Source organism: Osmerus eperlanus, chromosome 20 (assembly GCF_963692335.1).
Source record: "Osmerus eperlanus chromosome 20, fOsmEpe2.1, whole genome shotgun sequence".
In the NCBI taxonomy this organism is placed as follows: Eukaryota; Metazoa; Chordata; class Actinopteri; order Osmeriformes; family Osmeridae; genus Osmerus; species Osmerus eperlanus.
The window spans coordinates 11,988,166-12,013,643 of record NC_085037.1 but is presented as its reverse complement, the minus strand read 5'-3'; the positions used below and the strand labels follow the sequence as shown (position 1 = coordinate 12,013,643).

The following is a 25,478-nucleotide window of genomic DNA, read 5'->3' as shown; positions in this document are numbered from 1 at the left end:
CCTGGCCTCGTTTATGAACGAGAAATCCCACTACGGTTCTCACACTGCTGCGACCCTCCTCCAGGCTGTCCTCTTTCTCTCTCTCAGTCTTTTTCAATCTCACTGCAGAATGAGGAACCCAGAGCTCTCCCAGCTGGGACTGTCCGCTTCTGCCTGAGAACACGGAGGGTGTAGTGTCGGTCCAGGCCAGACTCGCCTTCCTCAAAGGCCGAGGCAGGGTAGGTCTGTCAAGAGCTGCCTACTAGCTGATTAGGCCACACTACCTCCCTGCCTCTGACAACTCTGCAGTGTGGTAAGGTCAGGCCCTACAGAATGTCGGAGAGGTGAGATGGTGATGTACTTTTCTTTCTTTTTATTTTTTTTCTTGACGCCTTCATTTTTCACCTCTCGACTTTGTTGTTTTCTCCCGGCGTCAGTGTCAACACTCCCCATCTGTCCAGGACGAGCGTTCGGACCAGAGCGAGTCGGTCAAACGGTTAACCCTCCGTGTGCCGGGGGCGTTGCCACGGCGCCTCGCAAGCCCGGCCGGCCTTCACTTCCTCTGCTCGGCTTTCATCCTCTCTGGTTCTTTGGCTGTCAGCCACCAGAGTGAAAGTCATGGAAGGTGAGACTGGAACACGGAATATACTTAGTGTTGTCGTAGCGATATCTAGCACCTTCCTTGTTAAAGCATATCAGAGAACTGCATATCACAACTAACGCCTGGTTTTCAGTCGTAAAAAAAATAAAAAGCTGGTTTGTTTGAGGAGTGTTCACATTACACTGCGACCATTTTTAATGAAGCGAAATTGGAGGAAGGCTTAGCGTCTACTCATAGTTTTTTCCACCTATTCCATTCCGTTCCACCTCCGTAAAGATGTCCCGACATCAATGAAAACACCCTTTTAAAGGCTAGCCCAGGACTGACACGCAACAAGAAACAACACAGAATGTGTTTTGGTGTGACAGGCGACGGGGCAGAGTCGCTGTCTTCATGGATGAGCCTTTTCCCCTGGATGACAGTGAGTGTTGAGGATGTGAGCCCCAGGGTAACATGACTCTGCGTGATTCTGATGTTTTGCCCCCGGAGAACCACCCCGAGGACTCACACTGCAGGGGGCTACCGGCACCAACGAAGAAGAGATTCACACGAATACACTTTTCAAAGGCAGTTTTTGTTGTGATTCGAGACGTTGGGGAAATTTTTTCGTAAGATGGGTATGGATATGATTATGTGATATTATTTAAATGGGTGTGGATATGATCATGTGATATTATTTAAATGGGTGTGGATATGATCATGTGATATTATTTAGATGGATGTGGATATGATCATGTCATATTATTTAGATGGGTATAGATTTAGTCCTCTCCAGTCTAAAGCTGTTTCTCCCAGAAGAGAAGAAAGTATCCAGAACCCAATTTGAGGTCAGGGTGTGTATGTGTGGACGTGGTTTGTGTGCGTGCATGGGTGTACGTATGTTTTTGTGTGTCCGCACGTATCCTTGTGTGTGTGTGCGTGCATCCATGTGTGTGTGTGTGCGTGTGTTCACTCAAGTTGCAGCCATTCTGGGAAAATCCTTCCAGATCTATTTATTCAGAACCCTGTGTCCAGGCGACACCTGCATGACACTGGCAGAGACATGAGACATGAGTGGCGTGGTCTGGGGACCACACTGGGGACAGGGTCTGGGGACCATGCTGGCGACAGGGTCTAGGGACCATGCTGGGGACAGGGTCTGGGGACCATGCTGGGGACAGGGTCTGGGGACCATGCTGGGGACAGGGTCTGGGGACCACACTGGGGACAGGGTCTAGGGACCATGCTGGGGACAGGGTCTGGGGACCATGCTGGGGACAGGGTCTAGGGACCATGCTGGGGACAGGGTCTGGGGACCATGCTGGCGACAGGGTCTAGGGACCATGCTGGGGACAGGGTCTGGGGACCATGCTGGGGACAGGGTCTGGTGACCATGCTGGGGACAGGGTCTGGTGACCATGCTGGGGACAGGGTCTGGGGACCATGCTGGGGACAGGGTCTGGGGACCATGCTGGGGACAGGGTCTAGGGACCATGCTGGGGACAGGGTCTGGGGACCATGCTGGGGACAGGGTCTGGTGACCATGCTGGGGACAGGGTCTGGGGACCATGCTGGGGACAGGGTCTGGTGACCACGCTGGAGACAGGGTCTGGGGACCATGCTGGGGACAGGGTCTGGTGACCACGCTGGAGACAGAGTCTGGGGACCATGCTGGGGACAGGGTCTGGGGACCATGCTGGGGACAGGGTCTGGGGACCACGCTGGGGACAGGGTCTGGGGACCACGCTGGGGACAGGGTCTGGTGACCACGCTGGAGACAGAGTCTGGGGACCATGCTGGGGACAGGGTCTGGTGACCACGCTGGAGACAGAGTCTGGGGACCATGCTGGGGACAGGGTCTGGGGACCACGCTGGGGACAGAGTCTGGGGACCATGCTGGAGACAGAGTCTGGGGACCATGCTGGGGACAGGGTCTGGGGACCACGCTGGGGACAGGGTCTGGAGCCCTTGGCAGTGTGTTGCTATTGACGTTGTTTCTACACTCTGAAATTCCTCTTTTATAATTTTTTATACGAAACGTCACCTAATTTAATTTTTTATCAGAAGGGCAAATGTTTTCACAGTAAAGATGGATTTTATTTCTAAAATCTTATATATATATATATATATACATTTTTATGCATGTTTGTGTAGTTTAATTTGACAGCTGTCTTTCTCTCATTCAGTTACCTCTCTCCAATACACACTTGTTTGAATCAAATTTTCAAATGACAGTAAGTTGTGACAGTTGTCAAATGTTCCTGAAAAGAGCTAGGCTTGGCAAGGACACGCCAGAAAGCTGATAGATTTATTTACTGTGATGTCGACGTGTCAAACGACTTATCTCACTCTCTCACTCTCAAGCATACGTTGGCACTTCAGCATCACACTCTTCAAACCCCGCGGCCTTCAGAACATCAAAACGTGCGTCGACTCAACGCATCACTCATGTGGCCACAAGCAAAGTGAGGGAAATGTCAGCTGTGCATAATCGCAGCGTCTAAAGGCATTTGACGACACATTTGATGGTTATCTTAATTTGAGGAGACTGTTAATGATACGTTTGGTGTGAGATGACTGAGTTAGCGAGAGGAGAAAAAAAAAAAACACTTAAACATCCACTTAATCTGATCATCTATCTGTATTGAGTGTTACATTTTCTTGTTCCGGAACAAAATCAGTAATATTCCAGCCTGTTCATCACATCTTCTTCGAGAAAGACACAATTGAAATCGAGACACCGCAACTCTTATTTGACACACAAACACACACACACCACGCCACACACACACACACAAACACACACACACACATTTGCACTCTGAGCAAATATCCCACTTGGTGGTTCCTGATGCCAGCTATAGTGGAGGCGAAACCATTTCACTGTACTAATTGGCCAATGTCATTCCTGACGTTTGGATAAACAGAGAGAGTCGAGACAAATGTTGGCTAATTAAACTGATGGGGAGGGTGAAGAAAACAGCTGACAAAAAAATTAGACAGAATAAAAATCACAACTTGACAAGAGGAGCTCTACTCCTACCCAGATGAAAATAACTATCTTCCCGTTCACTTTGAAATCGTCATCTTCTCCTAATTGGGCTTCATTTACCCCTGATTGGAAAGAAAGGGGAAAGAAACCGTTGCCTGAAATCTGGTTTCATGGAAAATAATTCTGTCTTTTCACTTGTTTTTTGGTGTTATAATGATTGCCTAGTTTAAAAGGGTGCTATTTAAATTGTATTTGTGTTTATTTTATTGACTCATTTGGGGTGAAAGGTTGTTTTTTCTTTCAGTCTTTATTTTTTTTGTGTACGTTTTCATTCTCCTGGTCTCATACTTCCCTTCATGTTTTTCTCTTTCAGTTCCCTCACTCACTCATCCACACACACACACACACACATCCACACACACACACACACACACACATACTTACATGTACCCTATAACCCCATACACACAAACACATACCTATACACACTTACGCATAACCTCTCACCTTCCCACACACACACACACATCCTCACCCCCCCAGCTCCGCACGCCGCCCCCTAACACACACAACCCGCTCACCCACCACCCATCTTCTATCTCTACCCTCTCCCCTCCTCCCCCCCTCTCTCTTGACCACTTGTCAGGGGATGTTTATGGGCCCTTGTTTGTGGAGCTGATGATCATTGTCACCGGGTGTTTCCATTACCGATACCCCCTGATGGATGGGGCCTCCCCTGACTAGGGCTGATAGGGGTGTCCTTGACCACTGGGGCAGCAGACACCAGGGGAAGAGGGGGGCGTGGGGGGGGGGGGGTATGGGAGGGGGTGGCAGGGTTGAGGAAGGGGGGTGAGGGAGGATGGAGAAATGGGGGAAAGACGAGAGGAGGATGTGGGAGAGAGGAGGGGGAGGGTAAAGAGAGAGAGAGGATGGGGGACAAGACGGTGTGTGTGAGTGTGTGTGTACCGGGAATGGGGTAAGATTATTCAGACCATGAGGATGACTAGGCTGGGTCTACATAGCAGAGACTAGGTCTGATTCAGCAAGACTACCATACATACAGTATACTATATACACATGACATACATATTTTAGTGGTTTAGTTTTATTTGTTTATTTTGTTAAGTTTCTACAGTATAGCTTCATTGACCTCAGTGTGGGAAAAGGCTTTCATTAACTGGATTAAAATGTTTTAGTAATTTTTTGTCAAATGTGATTGGTACAGTTTGGTTAACGCGTCAATTTCACAGACACTCACTATGCGTGGTAGTGTTAGTTTATGCCTTATTCTTGAAATTCTCCAACCTGACACATAAGGACAAACTGACCTTCTTCCAACGCAGAGCAAGGTCGTGTTTCAATTCAAACCTTTGACTACCTACCTAGTACCAGTGTTGAGAAGTCTTGTTTGTTCAACCACAGACAGCATGGCCTCTGGTCAGGATTGAATAGTGCCCTTGATTTAGCTGTGAGAGAGTAACAAATATTGGGATTAGCTGAATTTTTTGACAGACTAAGGTTGTGCAGGACAAGGCATGTATTGTAGAATGTATCCAGTTCAGAGGTTGGAACATAGAGTCTCTGTGTCGCCTGTTTGGAACTGATCTGGTTCTAGAACTGTGCTGGTTCTAGAACTGCTGTTTCTAAAAATGTACCGCATGCACTGCCGACAAACATCAGTGTAGCATGCATTCAATTCTATAGATGTGACTGTCAGTAGATGGCTATTGATTAAAATCAGTTGTGTTTTATGATTTTGTTAGTACAAGACCTGACAGAACACAGCAGTATTCCATGACAGCATATTTTCCCTATGCAGCAAGATTAACTACTATTATTGACCTCAATGGGAAACAGGAGGTATTGCATTTCAAACAAACGACGCCATCTTGGTGATTTGCATTCAATGTGTCATTTGCCTTCTTCAGTGATTAAGCTGTGATTTATGCTTTAATACAATGCACAGAATCCACTCAAAGCGCTAGCAACTTAACAAACCCTGAGACCTCCAAAAAAAAGAACGATTGAAATGATAGTTTAAGGCAATGGGGGATGGTGTCGTCATATCAGTTAAGACTTCCTTTGTATGTCGTTTTTTCCCCTCTCCTCTCCTTGGAAGGCAGGTTGCTGCTGATGAATTCTTAAGCAGATCTCACTGATAATTGTATTTCATAACTGTCACACGGAGAGGGACTGTCCGCTGAGAAGCTATTTGTGTCATCGCGTCTCTCTCTCTCTCCCCGCACAGCCCCTTCAATAAAACTCAAATCACTGCAAGAGATTGTTAAGTCTTCCTCGAGGATTATTAAATCCAAAGGAGAAATTTATGGATGACACTTCATAACAATTAATCAGAATGCTTGATTAATAAAGTTTGCTCCCCCCCATTCCCCCCACCCCCTTTTTGCTGAACCGTCCAATTGGAGATGAACAAGGGAGCAAGACTGACGTATATGTGGCAGGACTGTTGTCAGGGACGACATGGTGTCATCCTTTTTGATTAATGGGGCAGTGTGACCCCGCCCCTAACCCCCCACACCCCCACCCCCACACCCCCATTGCAGACCCATTCTCACTCACCTCTATGGAGAACCCAATAACAGGTAAAAATAGACGTGTGCTAAGGTATGCTGGTGACATGCTGCTCCTACACAGGCAATACAATAGGGAGTCAGGTGGCTGAGCGGTGAGGGAGTCAGGCTAGTAATCCGAAGGTTGCCAGTTTGATTCCCGGTCATGCCAACTGACGTTGTGTCCTTGGGCAAGGCACTGCACCCTACTTGCCTCAGGGAGAATGTCCCTGTACTTACTGTAAGTCGCTCTGGATAAGAGCGTCTACTAAATGACTAAATGTAAATGTAAATACAGGAGGGAGGAGAGTGGACGGGTCAAAAGAATGAAAGAAAGAAAGATTGATTGGTATGAATGGATGGATGGAGAGTGAAATTCCGAAAATAAATTCAGAAAAAGCAAAGAAGGAAAGACAGAAAGATCGGAAGATTGGTTGGACGGAGTGCAAACAAAAGAAAATAAACAAACCACAAACGGGGCAGAGAAAGTGTGACCAACAAGAGAGAATAAAAAATGGACAGTTGAGAGATGGAGATTTGGAGAGGGTCCTTAAGAAAGAAGCAGGTTTTGGAGAATGTCACCCACCTAACCTTGTCACTGGGATTAAGCTACCGTGATTAATTAGCTCAGTAAGATTGAGCAATTAGGTCAGGTGTGTGTGTGTGTTATATGTATGGCAGCAAATGTTGAAACCAGCAACAACTAATCAGGACAACCGTTTTGAAGCAGAGTGAAGCAGGGTGATAGATAGTATAAATCTGACGTGATAATTCTATAGAGGTTAATACAGATGACAGGGCTAACACTCGAGTCTTCCAATGGTAGTTATGGAGTTACACACACACACACACACGCACACACAATCACATGCACGCACACACATGCACACACACACACACATGCACACACACACACATGCACACACACATGCACACACACACACAAACTGAGTGCTAGTATGAGCAGAATTGCTTACAGATGAGAACCTCATTTAAGGCTAGATTTAGGTGAGGGTTAGGTTTGGGCTAGGGCTAGGGCTAGGGCAAGAGCTTGGGTTATGGCTAGGGCAAGGGCAAGGGCAAGGGCTAATCCTAACGACGATCTGGTTCAAACCCACCAAAGGTAAAATGTCCTGCGAATTCTAGCTCTGAAACAGTCTTATATAACTTGGACTATGTATTTAGCTATGGCAGTGGAGGCTCCGTTCAACATAAATAGGACCTGAAAACCAGTCTTCCTCTTCATCAAACCCCCTACTTCTTCCACCTGAGCTCACCCTACACTGCCTCAAAACAAACGGTAGGTTTGACTATTAAAATAGGAGAGTTTTGTCTAATCTGTTTGTGGTTAAGCAAACAAGAGAGAGCTTCGCATCGATAAGAGACATGCTGAAGTTAAAGGGGATCTTCTTTAAATCCTCAAAGATTGGTCCTTAAAAAAATGTTTGGCAAATGAACTCGTTATAAAAGTGTGTACAATAAGTCTGGTGTTGTCTTTTTTTTTTTTTTGCAATTAAAGAATCCCTCTGTGTAATTTAATGCTTCTCTTCAAGTGTCGGTCCCTCTGAGACTATGCTGGAAGCTATGCGAAGACTCGCGGTGATTATCATTAATGAATTTGGCGAGGCCTATCCCTCACTGTGACTGGGGAGGAAACAGGATGCCTAATTAAGGGGTCCCCATTCATAAATACATGCCTCCGACAACACAGGCTGACCAGCACTGAATAGGAGCCGTTTCAGAGGAGAAAAGCTTCGATCAGAAGGAAACGTAGCATGCAAAGCATCAGTAGCATGTAAAGTATCTGTAGTACCTATGTGATCAGTAGCATCATAGTATCAGGAGCTTGCAGCAAATATAGCCCCAGTGGCATGTTTAACATCAGTTGTGTATAGCATCAGGAGTGCGTTTTGCAATTAGGAAATGGAATCTCTCGATTATTACAAGGCAAGGGTTTAATTATACCGTTGTAAGATCATCAGCTGCTTCTTACTTCAAAAGCATAAGTAATGCCGTTACGCTGTAAATAACAAGCCTTTTCCTCTTAGTATACACTGTGTATAATGACGTGATTCTATAAAAGCCGCCATACATAACCTCAATAATTGTGCTGATAATTGCTGAAATTTTGTAAAAGTGCTGTAGTGCGCAAGAAGCACTTTCCACTGTATGCACATATTTCAAAACAAACATAAACAATTCTCTGGGTGGTTTTAGTCAGAAGCTACTGATAAGTTATAGTCCTCGTCTAACAACTAGATTTGTTATTGTTGGAAATGAAGAGTGAAATGCCTTCCAACTCATTTCACGTTGGCACATTAAAACATCAACATCGCATGCAAACTAATTGGCAAAAAAATGATATTTTTTGTGTTTTGTTTTTGGGAATCACAATATAAATTAAAATATTTTTTTGTTTGTTTGTTTTTTCACTTTCTTGCCTTAGAACGACTGAAAAAAATAAGAAAAATGCAGTTGGGCTGAGAAGAGGGACACAAACATTTCACTGCTTCAGTTTTCTCCATAATGGGTAGAAAATGCTAATTGGAGTGCGTGTGTCAAAGAAAACAAAAGAAAGAGGTGGAGGACAGGGAAGTAGTATTCGTGTCAGCAGCTGGTATTTTGAAATGTGAAATATGTCACTTAATTCGGCAGAAGCTGAAGATGCTTTCCTAGGGTTGTTCCAGAGCCCAAGTCTTCCCTGAACCACATCGGTTACGAGGCATCAACAACGTGTGTGTGTGTGTGTGTGTGTGTGTGCTTGACACAGAAAGGCCCTGCCCAACAGATAGTTGTCTATTTTCTACTCTCAGAGAAAGTCTGCATCATCGGGGTGAACTGTGCAACCCTAATTGGGGAGGGAAGATCATCAAAACTAATGGACTATGTCACTGTCTCAAAGAAAATGTGCCATTTTGGTGGAAAGAATTGCACAGGAAAACTATTTAAAACTATCAGAAACATGCACCGGATGTGAGAGGATGTTTCTGTCGTCACAGCAGACTCTCTCTGTGACTCTTTCATCATCCTGCACGTCCAAATTGACAGAATTGAAAATCTCAGGCAGAGATTATGAACCTTTAATTGCGTTGTCAAAATTACTGTGATGTATCATTTTCACATCCCATACTTCAGATCCGTTTCTTCATCAACATATTTTGAAAAAGTACAAAAGTAATGAGTTGTGAGAAAATCTCTATCAAAGCCCTTCTTTCTCGATCCAGTGTGACATTTTAATTATGCAGCCTTATCTGATAGATGTGAAGATATACCTTGTGTCAAAGTAAGAGTCTCCTCTTTATTGTTTTTTTATCATATATTCTTATATCCACACTGTCAATGAATGTCTGGGATTTCATTTGACCCGTCATTGATTGAAGATTATTAGCTTCATAGAGTGGTGTTATCATAAACCACAAATCTGTCCGGTTTAAACTGTTCACTTATTTGAATGACATTGAGGCAAAGGGAGAAACTTACATAGGATGCTTGGCTGGGAGGTTGAACGCACCTGTGATGTAAGACAGAGCCAAAATCTATCAAGGTCTGACCCTGTAGACATTTAATAATAAAATGTTGCGTAATTGTTGACAATTCTTTATAATATTATCTGAATAAAAGTCTTTAAAAACCAGAAGATAGGTTTGATTTAAAATTAAATAATTATATTTTTTTATAGCTGTATTAGTGTTTGTTGTATATTCATCATGATACACTGTGAAGAGTTTAACTGTTTAACTAAGAGACTAAAGTGTTTGAAGAAAAGTTTAGATACTCAGTAATATTTAATTTTAAAATAGGATATAATTTGTGAAAAGCTGATCCAACTGAAGTTTTCAGTTGGATGTAGTAATGGATGCTTCGTGTGAACGTTTTCATTTCATAAGACCAATTATGTTTCAAGGAAGCTCACACGATTCAAAAGTGCGAATGAGTTGCAGTGCTGGAATGTATAGAATGCTGAGCGAGGTTGATGAAGATGATGATGAAGATGAATCATGAGAAACATTTCACTTAAAGAGCGATAGGTCTTAACAAAAGCAATACAGAAATGTTCGATGACGTATTTTTTAATTAAAGATCCAAAGACACAGTCCGTAGTGAATATTACACTATTTTATTGATAATTAACAAACGTAATTGGTTAATAATTTCCATTTTAAAACGTGAAATTGTTTATATCTGAAATGGAACATGCCTTTCTGTTTTTCTATGGCAGGTTTATTATTTTACCGTGATGTGAATTTGACCTAGTGCCCGTGGTGAAGTATTTTTAAGGCAACCTACGTTTGGAAACATTTTGCAGGTCTCTCTCACAGCTAGACGGCGTCTAAATCCACAGAAACCAGAACAAAATAATTTGGGGAAATGAAGATGAGAAATCTATCAGGTTTGTGTTTTTAATTCTTTAAAAAAAATCCTCTGGGGTCCTTCCTGTTATGTCCTGGGGTGCAGTGTCACCTCCCTCACCCCAGTTTTTACAAAATGGTGGCTCCCATCATCAGTGTCCTCCAGCCACACTGTTCCTGTCCACGTCAAGCGATCTACAAAAAAAAAAAAAAAAAATAAGAAGGGAGAGAGAGAGAGAACAAAGTAGGACACATAATCTATGCAAATATATAGACCAGTGTCTGCTCAAACATGTTCATATGTTCACATGTACTGAGGGAGTGTTTCTGACGTGAAAAAAGCACACAGTGACACAGAATGAGGTTGACGCGTCATCGCATTGTCACTGTGTCAGGATGAAGAGGTATTTTATATGCACAGTGTGGGGGGCGGGGGGGGGCGGAGGGGAGCTATGCCATATTATTGTTTGCCAATGTTCGGATCTTGACATACACGCGTGTGGACACGTGTGATGTTGTCCTGGATAGTGAAGCTTGCAAACAATTTGGATCACAGCGTGTTGACGGATTACGGCTACAGCTGTAAAGCCTTCAAAGACTACACAAAAGGGTGTAAAACTACAAATCCCAGTCTCCGATTTCTTCCAGAATAATAAATTAAAATATATATTTTTTTTAAAGGTACGTAGTTCTATTCTCTGCCACTTCCAGGTAACCAAACAGCAAACTGGAGAACATTCCAGGGAGTGTGGGGTATCCTACGGTGAATTATGACCCTGACTCCCTCTTGTGTTGTTCCTGACCCAGGGATGAGCCACAGTGCTGGAATGATATAGACGCTGTGTTGGCCAATGCCTCTCTCCTCCAGCATCACTGGATCCAATTAAAAGGTTAGGAAGGGACTCCTAAAACATGAACCCAATGATTTGTTTCCTTGTTGCGTAAAATGTATTTAGGGAGTCATGTGGCTGAGCGGTTAGAGAATCAGGCTAGTAATCAGAAGGTCGCTGGTTCGAATCCCGGCTGTGTCAAATGACGTTGTGTCCTTGGGCAAGGCACTGTACTTACTGTAAGTCACTCTGGATAAGAGCGTCTGCTAAATGTAAATGTAATGTTATGAAAGATTTAAGTCCACGACATCTGTAGACAAATACTACAGTCACTGTACCTAACGCTGTGTAACATCAAAGCTGTCAGGTTACCAATGAAAATAGATGTTGTTGCAGGTTTTAATGACTAGGTTACGGTGATTTAAAGTTTTTTATACGATGTTACAAATTTATTTCACAGGTTTTCTCTCACCACAGGTCTTGCAACTGTATATGGTGAAGACAGGGGATGGTATTCTGAGTAAAATCATAACTGTACTTTAAGACTGCTGTAAATAATATGTTGTTAAAACTCAGCTGAGTTCATTGCTGTTCTTTTCTCTCTGAACTTTTCAAAAGACCGATAACGTGTTTTATCTTTATTTTATCTCATCTTATCTTTGATTGGTTTGTGGTAGTTTGCAGCTCCGTCAAACTCTTAAAGGGATCGCTTAGAAAACAGTTTGTAGGTTGGGAATACCCCCAAGCCACCATCTTGTTTAAACAAGTGTGTTAAGGCGGAATTATTAACGGCTACTATGTGATGCAGGTGAGGAAGAAAAGCAACAGCATCTACTGTGTGTGTGTGTGTGTGTGTGTGCTTGGGGGTGAAAATGTATATATGTTAGTGTGTGTGTGTGTTAGTGTGTGTGTCTACAGTATGATATGACCTTCCTTTTGGACTAGAATAATATTTGTATGTGAATACAGAGTATGGCATTACACTGAGACCTGAAAACGGACCCAGAATGCACCTTTCATTCAGAAACAGATTACATTATTTTATCTTTTTTTTCTAAACAACCTAATAGGCTTATGAATGGAAGTATGTAGTGAGTTAAACTCTATGCTGAATATCTCAGTATCGAAGGCAGATGTGACTTGATAGTGAAGCTACACTTTAAGTTACACACAACTTTGAAAGTAGTTTGTATTTGTGTCCTGGTATAGGCCTTTACATTCTTCTGGGTTTCACAGCAGCCAACTGCTTTGAGGTTTTACAGTGAGGATTTTAACATTGTATTTTTACATCATTCATACATAATTTTAAATCATTGTTTCTGTATCCTAATGGATAATGAAAGTGATGAAAAACAAGATAATCTTTATAGATGTCATCAGAAAGCATCTTACAACGATTGTGTTTCCTGTGAAGAATTTACAACATTTATCTGTGGGTAGGCTGTAGCTGTGTAGTGTTACAAATAATCACTGACGTTGAAATTAGCCCTATTAAGTTACATTTTTTGCAATTTGTATTTATTTTGTATTATTGTTTATTTATATAATCTCCATACCATAACTTGTGACAGGTTTCCTGAAGGGAGATTATGTTCGAAACTAAATTGTAGTTTGTATAATCTATATATGAGTGATTAAGACAAAAGAAAGTTTCTTAATGTCCGTAAGACGAAGGGGAGCAGTCTGTACAAGCAGCAGTCTGGGAAGGTTGAGGTCGCCGATGGCTCAGCACCGATTATTCTGACGATGACGCACAAAACAAACATTTCAGGCATAATATTAAAATACATTCGACAAACCAAAGCCAGTAGCGAATCTCGAGATTGTATTAAATATACTTTAAAACTAAATATGATAAATATAATAAAGGGTAAAGGATAAACTAGCCTACTTTACATGTCACTGTAATTAATTGAACGTTTCTTATTATCATTGATAATCACCAAAACTCACTTTACTGTTAAAATTAAAGAAAAGTTGCCTATTCGCGTATACTCTGTAGCATAGAGTACCGCAATACACGGTCCACTAACCACCTTCAGTCCCTATAAGTCTGCCTGATAGAAAATTAGTGACGTAGAAAACATCAATAGCGACAGGCAGATTCGAGGTAGATGGAGGGATGGATAGATGGATGGATGGAGGGATGGATAGACAGATGTTGGGGCGGTACTAGAAAATATTGCCACATTATTAGCCCCCTCCGACAACCCTTCTACATAGATGATCAGTTTGATAGCGGCTGGCAGTGTGTCAAGAATGCCACGCGCAGAACGGTAAGGACGACGAATTTCAGTGCGTTAAATTTATGAATGTAGAGTGGTTGATATCCTGAGGCTTGCAATGCGGTTTATGACCGCAATTTACACCGAAAAACAACGATACTTTAGGGTAAAGTGGGGGAGTTAGTCTCAGAGTCGTAGGGTTAGTATGGTGCAAATTCCAATAACTCACCAAGGTCCAATAAGTAAGAATCTGTCCGTCTGGTGTTCCAAGTTAATCCGTTCACTAGGACGCCGAAGTGAGCCCAAGAATTTGGACAGAACGTGGAGCAGCGGTAGTGAAAAATCTCTAAACCTCCTCTGTGCGGGTGGTAAGGCGCGTAGGCTCTCTAGCTCGTCAAACTACGTAAACTGCTCAACAAATCTAAATACAACTCAAGTTACCATTTGCTTATTTAGCAGGCTATAAGTTAACTTTTTCTTTTCGTGTATAGCTTGCCATATAGGCTATAAAAAAATAACAACATTGGTAATTTACTGTGGTTATCTGGTTGAAAACAGGCAACGGAGCACTTTGAGTGAAATTGCCAACTGCCGATGTGAAGTCGTAGGCTATACAGCCGTCAGTGCAGTTGTATTTACATAGTAATAACGGCTTGAATCTTGGCAATTGGTAAGTAAGTGGATGGAGTACACTGCACTGTTGCAGTCACAGTGAACTTGCTGTGCGCCCCTCCCCTTCCTACGCGAAGTCTAAGGTGTAACAAGTCAATCTGCATCTTCAATCAATGCCCTATTTCGTTAGTTGTTCTCAAGTGTAAAACAGTCTTAACTATTTCACACTTTTTTGGAGGTCAGATTTGACTGTTGTAAATGCATGTCCCAAAACATATAGCCTAGACGAAGGGTTATTTTCTATTTGCCCACTGCGCTCAAAAAATGTAATTGTCAGCCAGAAAATTTATAACATAGAATGATATGCTGTGAGTAGCCTATACTCTCTTTGTGTTACGTTATTTATGCTATTCAGCCTTGCTGTAAAACTAGTTTTTACCACCTATGGTAAACCTAGCACTGGCAGATGCCAATACGCGATTCCCCCCTAACACAAAACAACAGCAAAACAAAACAGATTTGATGAAAGTGTATCTAATTGACTCCGCATATTAAAGACGAACATGCACTTTTCAGATCTGAGAACAGTATTTTGGCAGCGGGGGTTGTTTTTCTATAATCCTGGAATAAGAAAGGTAAAAGACGAAGAAGACGAAAAAGGAGAAAAAAACAGAACAATTAGAAAGATTGACAGGTGGGTTCTACTGTCAGTGTGACGCTTTCAGAGGGGTGGAGTAACGGAGAGGCAGGAGAAGCAACTCGATGTGTCTGTCTATCAGTTGAGGCTGTCTGAACGCCCGCGCATCCCGAATGTACGTTACATATTTCACGGCGGAGACGGGACTCGTTTCGTTTTCAGTCAAAAAAGAGCAAATAGTGCATCCCTTTGACCTTGGTCGAGTATGTGTTATAGTTGAGTTTGTTCGTAATCAGTTTTGAAAGCAGTAGCGTAATTCGTCAACTGTCCACATGAAAGCCAAAAGAACATCACATTTGTAAGTATCAAAATCCACGAGACGAGATTATGTTTTGATCTATGTTTTTTTTCGTAAAAGTGGTGTATGATAGAAAATAATCATGTTGATGAAAAAAGCTGTCTGATCGTTTTGTTGTGAGGAAATGACTCGCTTGACTGACTGATTGACATAACCTGCTAACGTCTGTCTCTCTCTCTCTCCCATTTTCTGTCGAATAGCAGACCCTGAACAACAGAGCGGCACCTGTGAGGATATACAGTTTGGGAGCGGTGCATTCGCCGTCCTGGAAGTTACATTGATGCATTGAATCCTCTCTTTGTTACTTTTCATTTGAAAATCGGCTTCCAAGTGTCGTTTGAGGGTTGGAATCCTTTTTGATGGAAGCACGGCGAGGGATCGAGGGGGCTTTGGCGGTTGTCCATATTCTCCACTGCTAGACTGAAACATAAACGGAGATCAAACGAATTTGTATGAAGATGCTATGAGTTTATATCTTTTAAGCTGCACCAGGCATCAATAGAACCCTTTCTTTTTCGTACAACATTCTCCGATTTCCTCATCGGACAAACGATTCCCTAAAGATGATTTGAGATTTTTTACTTTCACTGACGCATACACCCAACACATTGCCAATCAAAGAACGGGAATCTACATTTCCACGTGCATAACCGAGAGAAGGACAGACAGCGAGATTTGCTTTGATCTTGGTTTCCTCTTTGCCTTGTCCGTTATTGTGGTATCTGCATGAAAAGTCAAGCGGAAAGTCTACCAGCAGTATGCCGAGAAGAAAACAGCAAGCGCCGCGGCGGTCTGTAGGTAAGCCAACTTCGAAGTCCTTCCCCTCTCTCGAAACCCTCTAAACTTCGACACTGTCATTTTCTATCAGTATGTAGGACATTCTTAAATGAAGCTGCACGTAGTATTTACAACAACAAAAAAACAAAAATAACTCTAACTTGACTATGTCCATTTGTATCTTAAACTATAAGTGCCAGAAAAGAAAAGTATTTAACTGCTCTGATGTTTTACAGCCGCAAGTTCACATTTAATGTGTTGTCAAAGTCCATTTATAAGTGTTACATTGGCTACAATAAAGACAGACCAAATGAAAAAGTAAGCCAGTTAAGTTATTTTATAAATAGCTTTTAAAGTAGTATAAGTGCCCCTATGTACAAAAATAAAAACAACTCGTCGCCACCTAGACTGCGTTCCGCTCGCGGATTGCCATCCTTGATTTGATGCCTGATTGATCGCCTGTCACGCGCATGCCTTTGATCTATTCAGTCCTGATAAACATCAGTAAATCATTCACCATGGAAACACGCATGCGCTTGACAGCTTGAGCCACTCAAAGGGACAACTTCTGCCCCTGTCGAGGAGCAAGAAAAGACAAATTGAAAGAAAAGTTCTCAAGCGGGGTAAATACTTTGCGATTAATGCCCTGGGGGAGGATCATGGGAAGAAGGCGGAGGCGAGGGTTCTGGGGCGTGTCGAGATCAGAAAGTACCCGAAAACTAGCAGGCCTGGGCTAACCCTAGGATAGATAAATCACTAAAACGCACAAAACTTTTGCCACCGCTGTTTACCGCTCATCGACTTTAATTCATAAATCAGAGAAACCATTGTTGTTAAAGGAGGTTTTTATAGCTTTTGGTCATCTACATTTTTTTTTATTTGTTCCTTGGGTCACAATAGTTTTAACGTTATGTTTTAGAAGATGTAGGGAACAATTTGTAAGTCCTTTTAAGATGTCTTCGTTGTCTGCACAACTAAGTGATTGACCAGGTTGTTAAACCAGTAGGTCTATCATAACGAGAAAATGTGTACACATGCTTGAATTCAATCTGAATGAAGTTGTCCTAAAATAGTTTTATAGACATAGTAAAATAGTTTTTCAAGGTTTTTGATAAGGATTACTGTAAAGTAGTTTGTAGGCTGACTAAAATAAAGGGTTTGAGATACATAAACTAAGGCAGAGGCTACACTGAATGTGCACTTATGCAACACACCATTATAACCCCGAAAACTAGGGATGCTTTGGGCAAATATTAACTAGGTTTTTTTTCTTACCCAGGCTGTCGTGCTTTCAACCAAGCCATAAAGTGGTTTGCTCTCCCACCCAGCCTTTGAATATTGATTTAATTGTCTGTTTTGTGACAGCCACATACATCACTGGCTCTAATGGTCAATCCAAACTTGGCAGGCATCATCTTTCCATTATTTCCAGTGTATGACATATGGTGGACTCAATCAAAACACCGTGACAAGAAGTGTGTGTGTGGGTGTGTCTGTCTGTGTGTGTATGTGCCTTCTTGCTCTTGCATTAAACAAAGTATGAAAAACATTTCAGACGGCACAGGACATTGTTGGGTGAAGATGATGTCACAGAAAATTGTTGGTGACCAGGATGGGGACATGGCCTCATTAGGAGGGGAAACCAACCCACAAAATGATGTTCAACTGCTCCTAAAATGGAGGGTACCCTTAACACCTCAGGTCTAGTTTTCTTACGGCGGTGTAGCCGGGGTTGTGGCTATCGACTCGGTGTATCCTTCATGTGAAACCTCATAGCTGTGTCTGTGAGTTTCTGGCGGTTGTGTTCACCACGGCTGCAGTCTGAACACGAGGGGTTCTGTTGCTGGCCTTTGTTGTCGTTTTCTAGTTTAACATCTCTGGCTTCTTTAATGTCGCCTCTGTAGTAATGTTGTAAATGTTAGCTACAGTCGAATGTTGTCCCGGTAACAGAGTCCCAGTAACTGTGTCTGTCTCTCAGATACATTGTAATGTCCCTGTAACAGAGATTTTTATGTCCATGTGACAGTGTCTTTGTCAATCAGATATTTTAATGTTGCCTCTTTGGGGGTGTAACAGTATCCTTAGAACAGTGTTGCTGCCTCTTAGAGAGATTTTATTGTTGCCTGTGTAACAGGGTCTTTGTCTGTTAGAGGGATCTGAAGGCTGCAAGCTGTGTAAAGAGTGGAAACATGGCTGTAATAGAGTTGAGATAGGGTTGTTGTACTGTACAAGAGTTGCATCACGAGCTAGCTCTGTCCTTTCCTAGGCTCTGGGTTATAAAGGCTTTGATTCAAAGTAGCAGTGAATGCAAGCCATAACCTTTCGACCTTTGTTAAAAAAAAAATATAGATATTTTGTTATTGTTAAAACTCGAGCATCCTGTGTATCAGTCACAGTGTCTGACATGCCCAATGTCATGACCAACAAGTGAAATTAAAACTGAGATCGATTTAAAATAAGCAGTTAATTAAGATTAGTATGGCCGAGAGGATTCATATATTATTTGCAGTGTGGACGTTTATGAAGCACGCAGGGAGGATGAGAAGGACTTCTTCCTTGACTCCATCAATGCTCTTTTTCCTCTCACCCAGGCTTTTCTCTTCGTTGGTAAAAGTGTAGTCTCTTAATTATCACTCCAAGGAAGCAGAAAAAAGCGTAAGCCTCTCTTCTTCAACGGCATCATTAGCCGAGGTCCCTAATTATCTCTGAAGCTGACGGATTGGTGACAGGGCCCCACCGATTAATGCTGACAAATTCAGCTAGGTGTCAAGTCCGCAAGCTGCCTTGATGTAATCAACTTGATATTAGCCAGTCCCCATATAGACCCACACCTCTCTCTCTCTCTCTCTCTCTCTCTCTCTCTCTCTCTCTCTCTCTCTCTCTCTCTCTCTCTCTCTCTCTCTCTCTCTCTCTCTCTCTCTCGTTCTGTTTTTCTCCCCTCTCTCTCTCTCTCTCTCTTCTCTCTCTCTCTCTCTCTCTCTCTCTCTCTCTCTCTCTCTCTCTCTCTCTCTCTCTCTCTCTCTCTCTCTCTCTCTCTCTCTCTCTCTCTCTCTCTCTCTCTCTCTCCGTCTCCCCTTCTGTTTCTTTCCCTCCCTCCCTCTCTCCCCTCCTCTCTCTTTCTCTCACCTTCTCTCTCTCTCCTCTGGTGTAGTGCAGCATTAACTCAATTCGAGCAGGGCTCACAGGTGACAAATGGACTTTGCCTACCTGACTAATCAAGTGTTGGAGGCCTGGCGGTGCTTAATGGCCGCCTTGTTCTTCACAGAGCTGCCGACGCGGAGCTTCGCTCGCCAGGAGTCACTGGATCTCGCCGCTTCCCTTGAAGGGGTTGATTTATCCACACAACACCTGCTTTTTAAAAATGATAATTTTTTCACAATTCACAAATGACGTTTATCGGCGGTAATCGCTGTGGTCTGATAACGGTTTGTCGGCATGTTGTCTTCTCTGCGTGAGACGGGGGCTGGGTTTGCTGTGTTGGCTGCGGCCCAACTCAGTGAAAGAGGCAGGTAGCTGAGCTGAGTGCTGTGTGCACCAACATCCCTAGCAAGGTGTTTTTGCTGGGTGTCCATGTTGTTTCACCCCCCTTCCCCCCTCAATCCCCCAGGGGGTCCTGTGTGTCTGGACCGCTGTGTTTACACTCGCTTTCCTACATCAAGTTATTATTGAGGCCTTTCTTTGACACTGATAAATACGGTTATCAAAAATAATATGTTGCAATCGTTTCGTGTTTAGTGAATCGAAAAGGGGTCCGGGGAAAACACATGTAGGTGTGTGATGTGTTAAGAGAAGAGGATAGTAGCGAGGATAACTCACGTCTTACGTTTCTATAACACCTACACACTCCTGCTGTGTGGTACAGTACCACATGAAACAGCCCTGTTCATGTCTGACGTTTCACGTGTGTGTGTGTGTGTGTGTACACGCCCTTTCCCTTTATCCAATCTGCAAATGAAGGGTATGCAAAGTAACATTAACAGGTGACATTGACTGAGACAGTCAATAGTAATGCATGCCCCTCCACTCTGCAACGCAAATACTACCATTTGCATTTAGGGTCACAGTCACCGGGCCTATAGGAAATCAAAGACACACGCACACACACACACACACACACACACACACACACACACACACACACACACACACACACACACGCACACTGCGTTCCTGCACCCTCCAGTCTCCTTCTCTTACGTGGAGGTTAAGTGACAAATGGAGATCGATGACTGCTCTCGTGGAAAAGAAAGGGTCGCCATGGAAATATGCTGGGATTAAGCTGGCCAGGAGTGTGACGATACCAAGGTATTCGCCACGGAGACGCCAGGGTAAAACTATCCTGGAGTTTAATGAGGTTTTATGCAACCAGGGAGATTTGAATTTCCACATGTGCACACACGAGCGCACATGAGCACACATACAAAAACACACACACTTACAAATCGAGCCACCTAGAATCATTGTGATCTGCTACAGACTCACATGTGTTTCCATGTTCACAATCTTATGACACAGCCCTTTCCCTTTTAATGACACACACACGCGCGCACATTGTGTGTGTGCCAACTATTATAGCTCTGCACAACGACAGTACTACAGTGCAACGACAGTTCTACAGTACAACTACAGTACTACAGTGTATCTGATACCCTCAGGCTTGGCATTGGCCTGAAATGTCATAGCAACACAACAAATTTGTGTTCTACGCCACACACAATATTGAGTCAAACTCACCTCTGCAAGATGGTTAGAGTGGAGGATTGTGGGTAGTTGTCACCCAATCAAAGAGGGGCCAGCTGTATTTGCTCTGTGTGGGCTGGCATTTAATTTCTCTAATTTCCATCAGCGTGAGAGAGGGAGAAGGAAAGAGAGAGAAGAATAAAGAAAGAGCGAGTCATGACCTGGAGATGGGAAGACTGGAAGTCCAGAGAACACGCTGAGGTCAACATTCCCCCTGGGAGGTCGTGTCTGAGCCATCTCCATCCTAGACCACACTGTGTGGGTGTGGGTGTGTGTGTTGTCCACTGATATCCCCTTCTCTGCAGAGTAGAAGGGAGTTTTTGGCTCTTATGAGAAGACAGTACTTGGTGTTCATCTCCTGTTGTCTGTACACTGGAGTTAAGACGCGTTGCTGGGCGTTTCTCAACCTGAAGTCAAACACAACTGTGTGTGAGTGTGTGTGTGTGTGAGAGTGTGTGTGAGAGTGTGTGAGAGTGTGTGTGTGTGTGTGTGTGAGAGTGTGTGAGAGTGTGTGTGTGTGTGAGAGTGTGTGCCAGAGCCATGCTGCTGCTGAGTGATGGGTGCCAGACACATGGTGTTTTCGGAGAGGATGACGTAAGACAATCTCGTCCGCTTCGGTTGATTTGTCAAAGCAAATGATGGACTCCATGATCCTGCCTGATCCTCACTGGGTGTCACACACACACGTGTTTCACATACCACGTAAAAGAAAATCTCAAACACATTACATATTTATGACCCCATAGCACAAACAACAATTTTTTTTAATTTAATTCTGATCGTAGATATTCATTTATATAAATGTGACTGTTGTGATTTATAATTTTTTACAGAATTTGTCTAATGTGGAAAAGACACAAAAAATAGTTTTCTTATCCCAAATGTAAAACCGTTCTGGGTGGATGAAAAGGAAGAGAAGAAGAAGAAAGGGATAAAGAGAGAGAGGGAGAAGAGGGGGGGTGTGGGAGGGTGCACGGAAAAGGTATTAAATGTGACAGATGAACAGGACTGGGGTAGGAATTCTCCTGCTGCAGCTGTGACTGCGGCCATTACCCTGACAGGTGTCAATTAAGAATTACTGCTGAGGCCCCCAGTCATTTCTCCGGCCCAGCTGTCTGTCTGCGTGCGCGCGAGAGAAATAACACTTTACCCTTGTCACTGTGTCTCTTAGCTGCAGTCGCCCCTGACTAGGAGCGTTGCGGGCACGCTAATCGATAACCAGTGTATTAGCAATTATTTTGCTCATTGATTTACGAGGGCCAGCGACTCCCACCGTGCTGTTATTAGCCCTTGATTAGATGTGCCTGAGCTACACTACATACACACACACACACACACACACTCTCTCTCTATGACACACACACACGGCAACACACATGCTGACTGACGCTTTATCCTGCCCCTGTTGCCAGGTGGATATATGTTTCACATGAACACACACACACACACATCGTGCACTGCTGCTGCCAGGTGAATATATGGTTCCTCGGAGGCCAAAGGGTCTAGAACAATCTTTTAGGTTCTCTCTCTCCACTCCTTCATGACTGTCCCCCGATTTGGACAAAACTGGTTTTACACAGAGGAGACCCTCCCATCCCAGGGCTAGACCCTCACATCCCTGGACTAGACCCTCACATCCCTGGACTAGACCCTCACATCCCTGGACTAGACCCTCACATCCCTGGACTAGACCATCACATCCCTGGACTAGACCATCACATCCCTGGACTAGACCATCACATCCCTGGACTAGACCCTCACATCCCTGGACTAGACCATCACATCCCTGGACTAGACCATCACATCCCTGGGCTAGACCCTCACATCCCTGGACTAGACCCTCACAGCCCTGACTAGACCCTCACATCCCTGGGCTAGACCCTCACAGCCCTGACTAGACCCTCACATCCCTGGGATAGACCCTCACAGCCCTGGGTTCTGGTAGGGCAATATGTGTGTGTGTCTGAGTACACATATGTTATAGTATAACTATAGAGCTGTTGAAGGTAATGATTAATGTGTTTTTATTTTTTTGTATTATTTTTGGTTGCCATAGTGTTAAAAAAATGAGTGCATTTTACAATCCGTCATAACCCATAATTCTGAGTGAGTACCTTTTACATTTGATATGATCCTCTGTATAAACTTGACAGATTGTTCTAACATACAAAGTTGATACACTTTTATGATTTTAAGAGGTTTTAAGAGATTTTACTGACTCCAGAGATAAATAAGCACTTAAAAAAAAAAAAGTCTGTATCGGTAGTTTGACCAAACATTACGACTGTACTCAGCTCTCCCATCAAGATAAGCCTTAAGCATGCATTACTGCCCGTGCTTAAAAACATCCCATAATATTTCAGCTTGTTACGGCCTCACAGAAAGGCCTATTGTGCTACATTTACGATGTATTTCGCTGTATCGTACGGTAGTAAAACGTTGGCAGGAAGGGTGTCAGAGTGTTTGTATGTGTTTCTACTGTATTTTAATAGTTTGAGGTAGTTCCACTGCGGTGCCTATTTTGTTTTCTGTTTCCATTTCTGAGGCGTTTCGCCTATAAATCCTCAACGGCTGGTCTGTATTTGCAGTATATCAGGACTTAAAGACAAATAAAAGGGGCTTGTTTTTACGATGCTGTGATTGATAAAAGCTGTTCTCAGCACATTGAGCCAGTGTACTGCAGAGTGGACAAGAGGCATACCCCAAGCAGGACTTATTTAACTGATCACAGGCTTGAAAAGCAATGAATATCATTTTTTTGACAACAGTTTACCGTGGCTGTAGATAAGACATCTGGGAACAGATAGGACTGGGGATGACAAGTTTGTCCTTGAGACGCACCCACTAGGACAGGTCACACTGTGGCTTTTTGAAATGCCTTTCTGTCTCTCTCTCTCTCTCTCTCTCTCTCTCTCTCTCTCTCTCTCTCTCTCTCTCTCTGTCTCTATGTCTCTCTGTCTCTCTGTCTCTCTGTCTCTCTTTCTGTTTCTCCCTTCCTGCTCTATCTCTCCGTGTTCTCTATCTCTCTACCTCAATTGTCCCCTGGGTCCATCATTCCATCTGACCTTTCCTATCTTTAATCTCATATTTTCTAAGGTCTCTCTCTCTCTCTTGTCATAGGGAACTCCACTCCCCTCAGGGTAGAGGGTTTTAGTTTGGTCCTAACTTGCTGTTCTCTCCTCGACGTTCTAGAAGCACATTGACCCTCTGTGTCTCCTGCCTGTCAGGTCAGTGCCACAGTGACCAGCCGCTCCCGGGCTGGTCTGGTCTGGTCTGGGCTGGTCTGGGCCGCTCTGGGCCGCTCTGGGCCGCTCTGGGCCGGTCTGGGCTGGTCTGGGCCGCTCTGGGCTGGTCTGGGCTGGTCTGGGCCGCTCTGGTCTGGGCTGGTCTGGGCCGCTCTGGGCTGCTCTGGGCTGCGTCGGGGTGTCTCCTCTGCTGTGGAGCAGCATCGCTCCTCTGGCTCTGATACACGCTGTGAAACAGAGCGACAATCCCACGTGAAGCCTATTCAAAGAGGCCGTCACCCCCCACACACCACACACACACACACACACATGCCCCACCTCCTCCCGAAATTCCTCAAAATCTTCTCAGAGCTCATGCAGCCCCAGACAGCGTCAGTCAGAGGGGGGTGGGGGGTGAGGGTGGGGGGGGGGCATAATCTCAGATCCTCTCCTAAGTCGTCTGTCTGTGAACAGTGGGGTTTCCCAGGCCCCGGACCCCCCCCCACCCTGGCAGCCTGTCTGATGTCTGGCCCGTCACTCACTTCAACATGGACCAGGATGTGTCTGTCACCACTTCTGTCTGACACTCTGTCCACCTCTCACCACACGCTGTCTGTTTTAGCTGTCTGTCTCAGCTAGCTGTCTGTCTGTCTCAGCTAGCTGTCTGTCTGTCTCAGCTAGCTGTCTGTCTGTCTGTCTCAGCTAGCTAGCTGTCTGTCTGTCTCAGGTAGCTAGCTGTCTGTCTGTCTCAGCTAGCTAGCTGTCTGTATGTCTCAGCTAGCTAGCTGTCTGTCTGTCTCAGGTAGCTAGCTGTCTGTCTCAGGTAGCTAGCTGTCTGTCTCAGGTAGCTAGCTGTCTGTTTGTCTCAGCTAGCTAGCTGTCTGTCTGACAGGTAGCTAGCTGTGTCTGTCTGTCTTAGCTAGCTATCTGTGTCTGTCTGTCTGTCTGTCTCTTTGATCATGAGTCTATCAGTCTGTCAACGCTTAGCGTCCTGCCCAAGCTCCCAGAGATCTCTCTCCTTCTCTCCCTTCCTCACACACGCTGTCCTTTCTGTGTGCTCTCCTGGTGGCAGCTACACTCGTGCACACACACACACACACACACACTCCTGGTGGCATTGCTCAGTGTGTGTTTCTGTGTTCCAGCCAGGGTGGATCAGTCACACAACATCACATGACTTCTTTACACACACACACACCCACACACCGTATGTGAAGGTACAGTCCTTTACACCCCGGCTCCATTTTGTTTGGATGGAGGAGCTATTACATGTCCTCTATAGGCGAGGTGTCTGTCTGTCTCGTCTCGATTCACACAGCCTGGATAAGTGCTGCAGAGAAAGAGGGAGGGAGAGAGAGAAGGAACAAAAAGAGAGAGAGGGAGAAAAGGAGGGAGGGGGGAGAGAGAAGTCTGGGGGAGAGGGAGGGAGGCAAGGAGGGGGTAAAAGAAAAGGAGGGAGGGAGAGGGCCAGGAACAGGAGAACGACAGCGAGAAGCAGGAGGAGGGCGGTGGGAGTGTGGGGGGGGGGCATCCAGGGATAGAAGAAGGCGGAGCGAAACAGAGAAAAGGGAGAGAGGGGGACAGAGAGAAGAGGGAGACGGAGAG

At 44.2% G+C, this 25,478-nt stretch overlaps 1 protein-coding gene and 1 long non-coding RNA gene across 3 annotated transcripts in view; one reads left to right on the top strand and one right to left on the bottom strand.

Moving 5' to 3' along the window:
* Positions 1–10,507: 10,507 nt before the first annotated feature.
* Positions 10,508–14,660, bottom strand: LOC134006667 (uncharacterized). The gene is made up of 2 exons (XR_009927960.1): positions 13,755–14,660; positions 10,508–10,665 (listed from the first exon to the last, which is right to left on the bottom strand). It is a non-coding gene; the product is annotated as an uncharacterized LOC134006667 (long non-coding RNA).
* A 201-nt stretch (positions 14,661–14,861) lies between these two features.
* Positions 14,862–25,478, top strand: part of tshz1 (teashirt zinc finger homeobox 1) — a 28,549-nt gene continuing 17,932 nt past the window's right edge. The window contains exons 1-2 of one of the 2 annotated variants that reach the window (XM_062445727.1): positions 14,862–15,132; positions 15,336–15,930. In XM_062445727.1, coding sequence (XP_062301711.1) covers positions 15,891–15,930 — 40 coding nt within the window. In that variant the 5' untranslated portion in view covers positions 14,862–15,132; positions 15,336–15,890. Of the gene's footprint in view, positions 15,133–15,332; positions 15,931–25,478 lie in introns of both variants that reach the window. The other variant, XM_062445726.1, reaches the window with a different exon arrangement.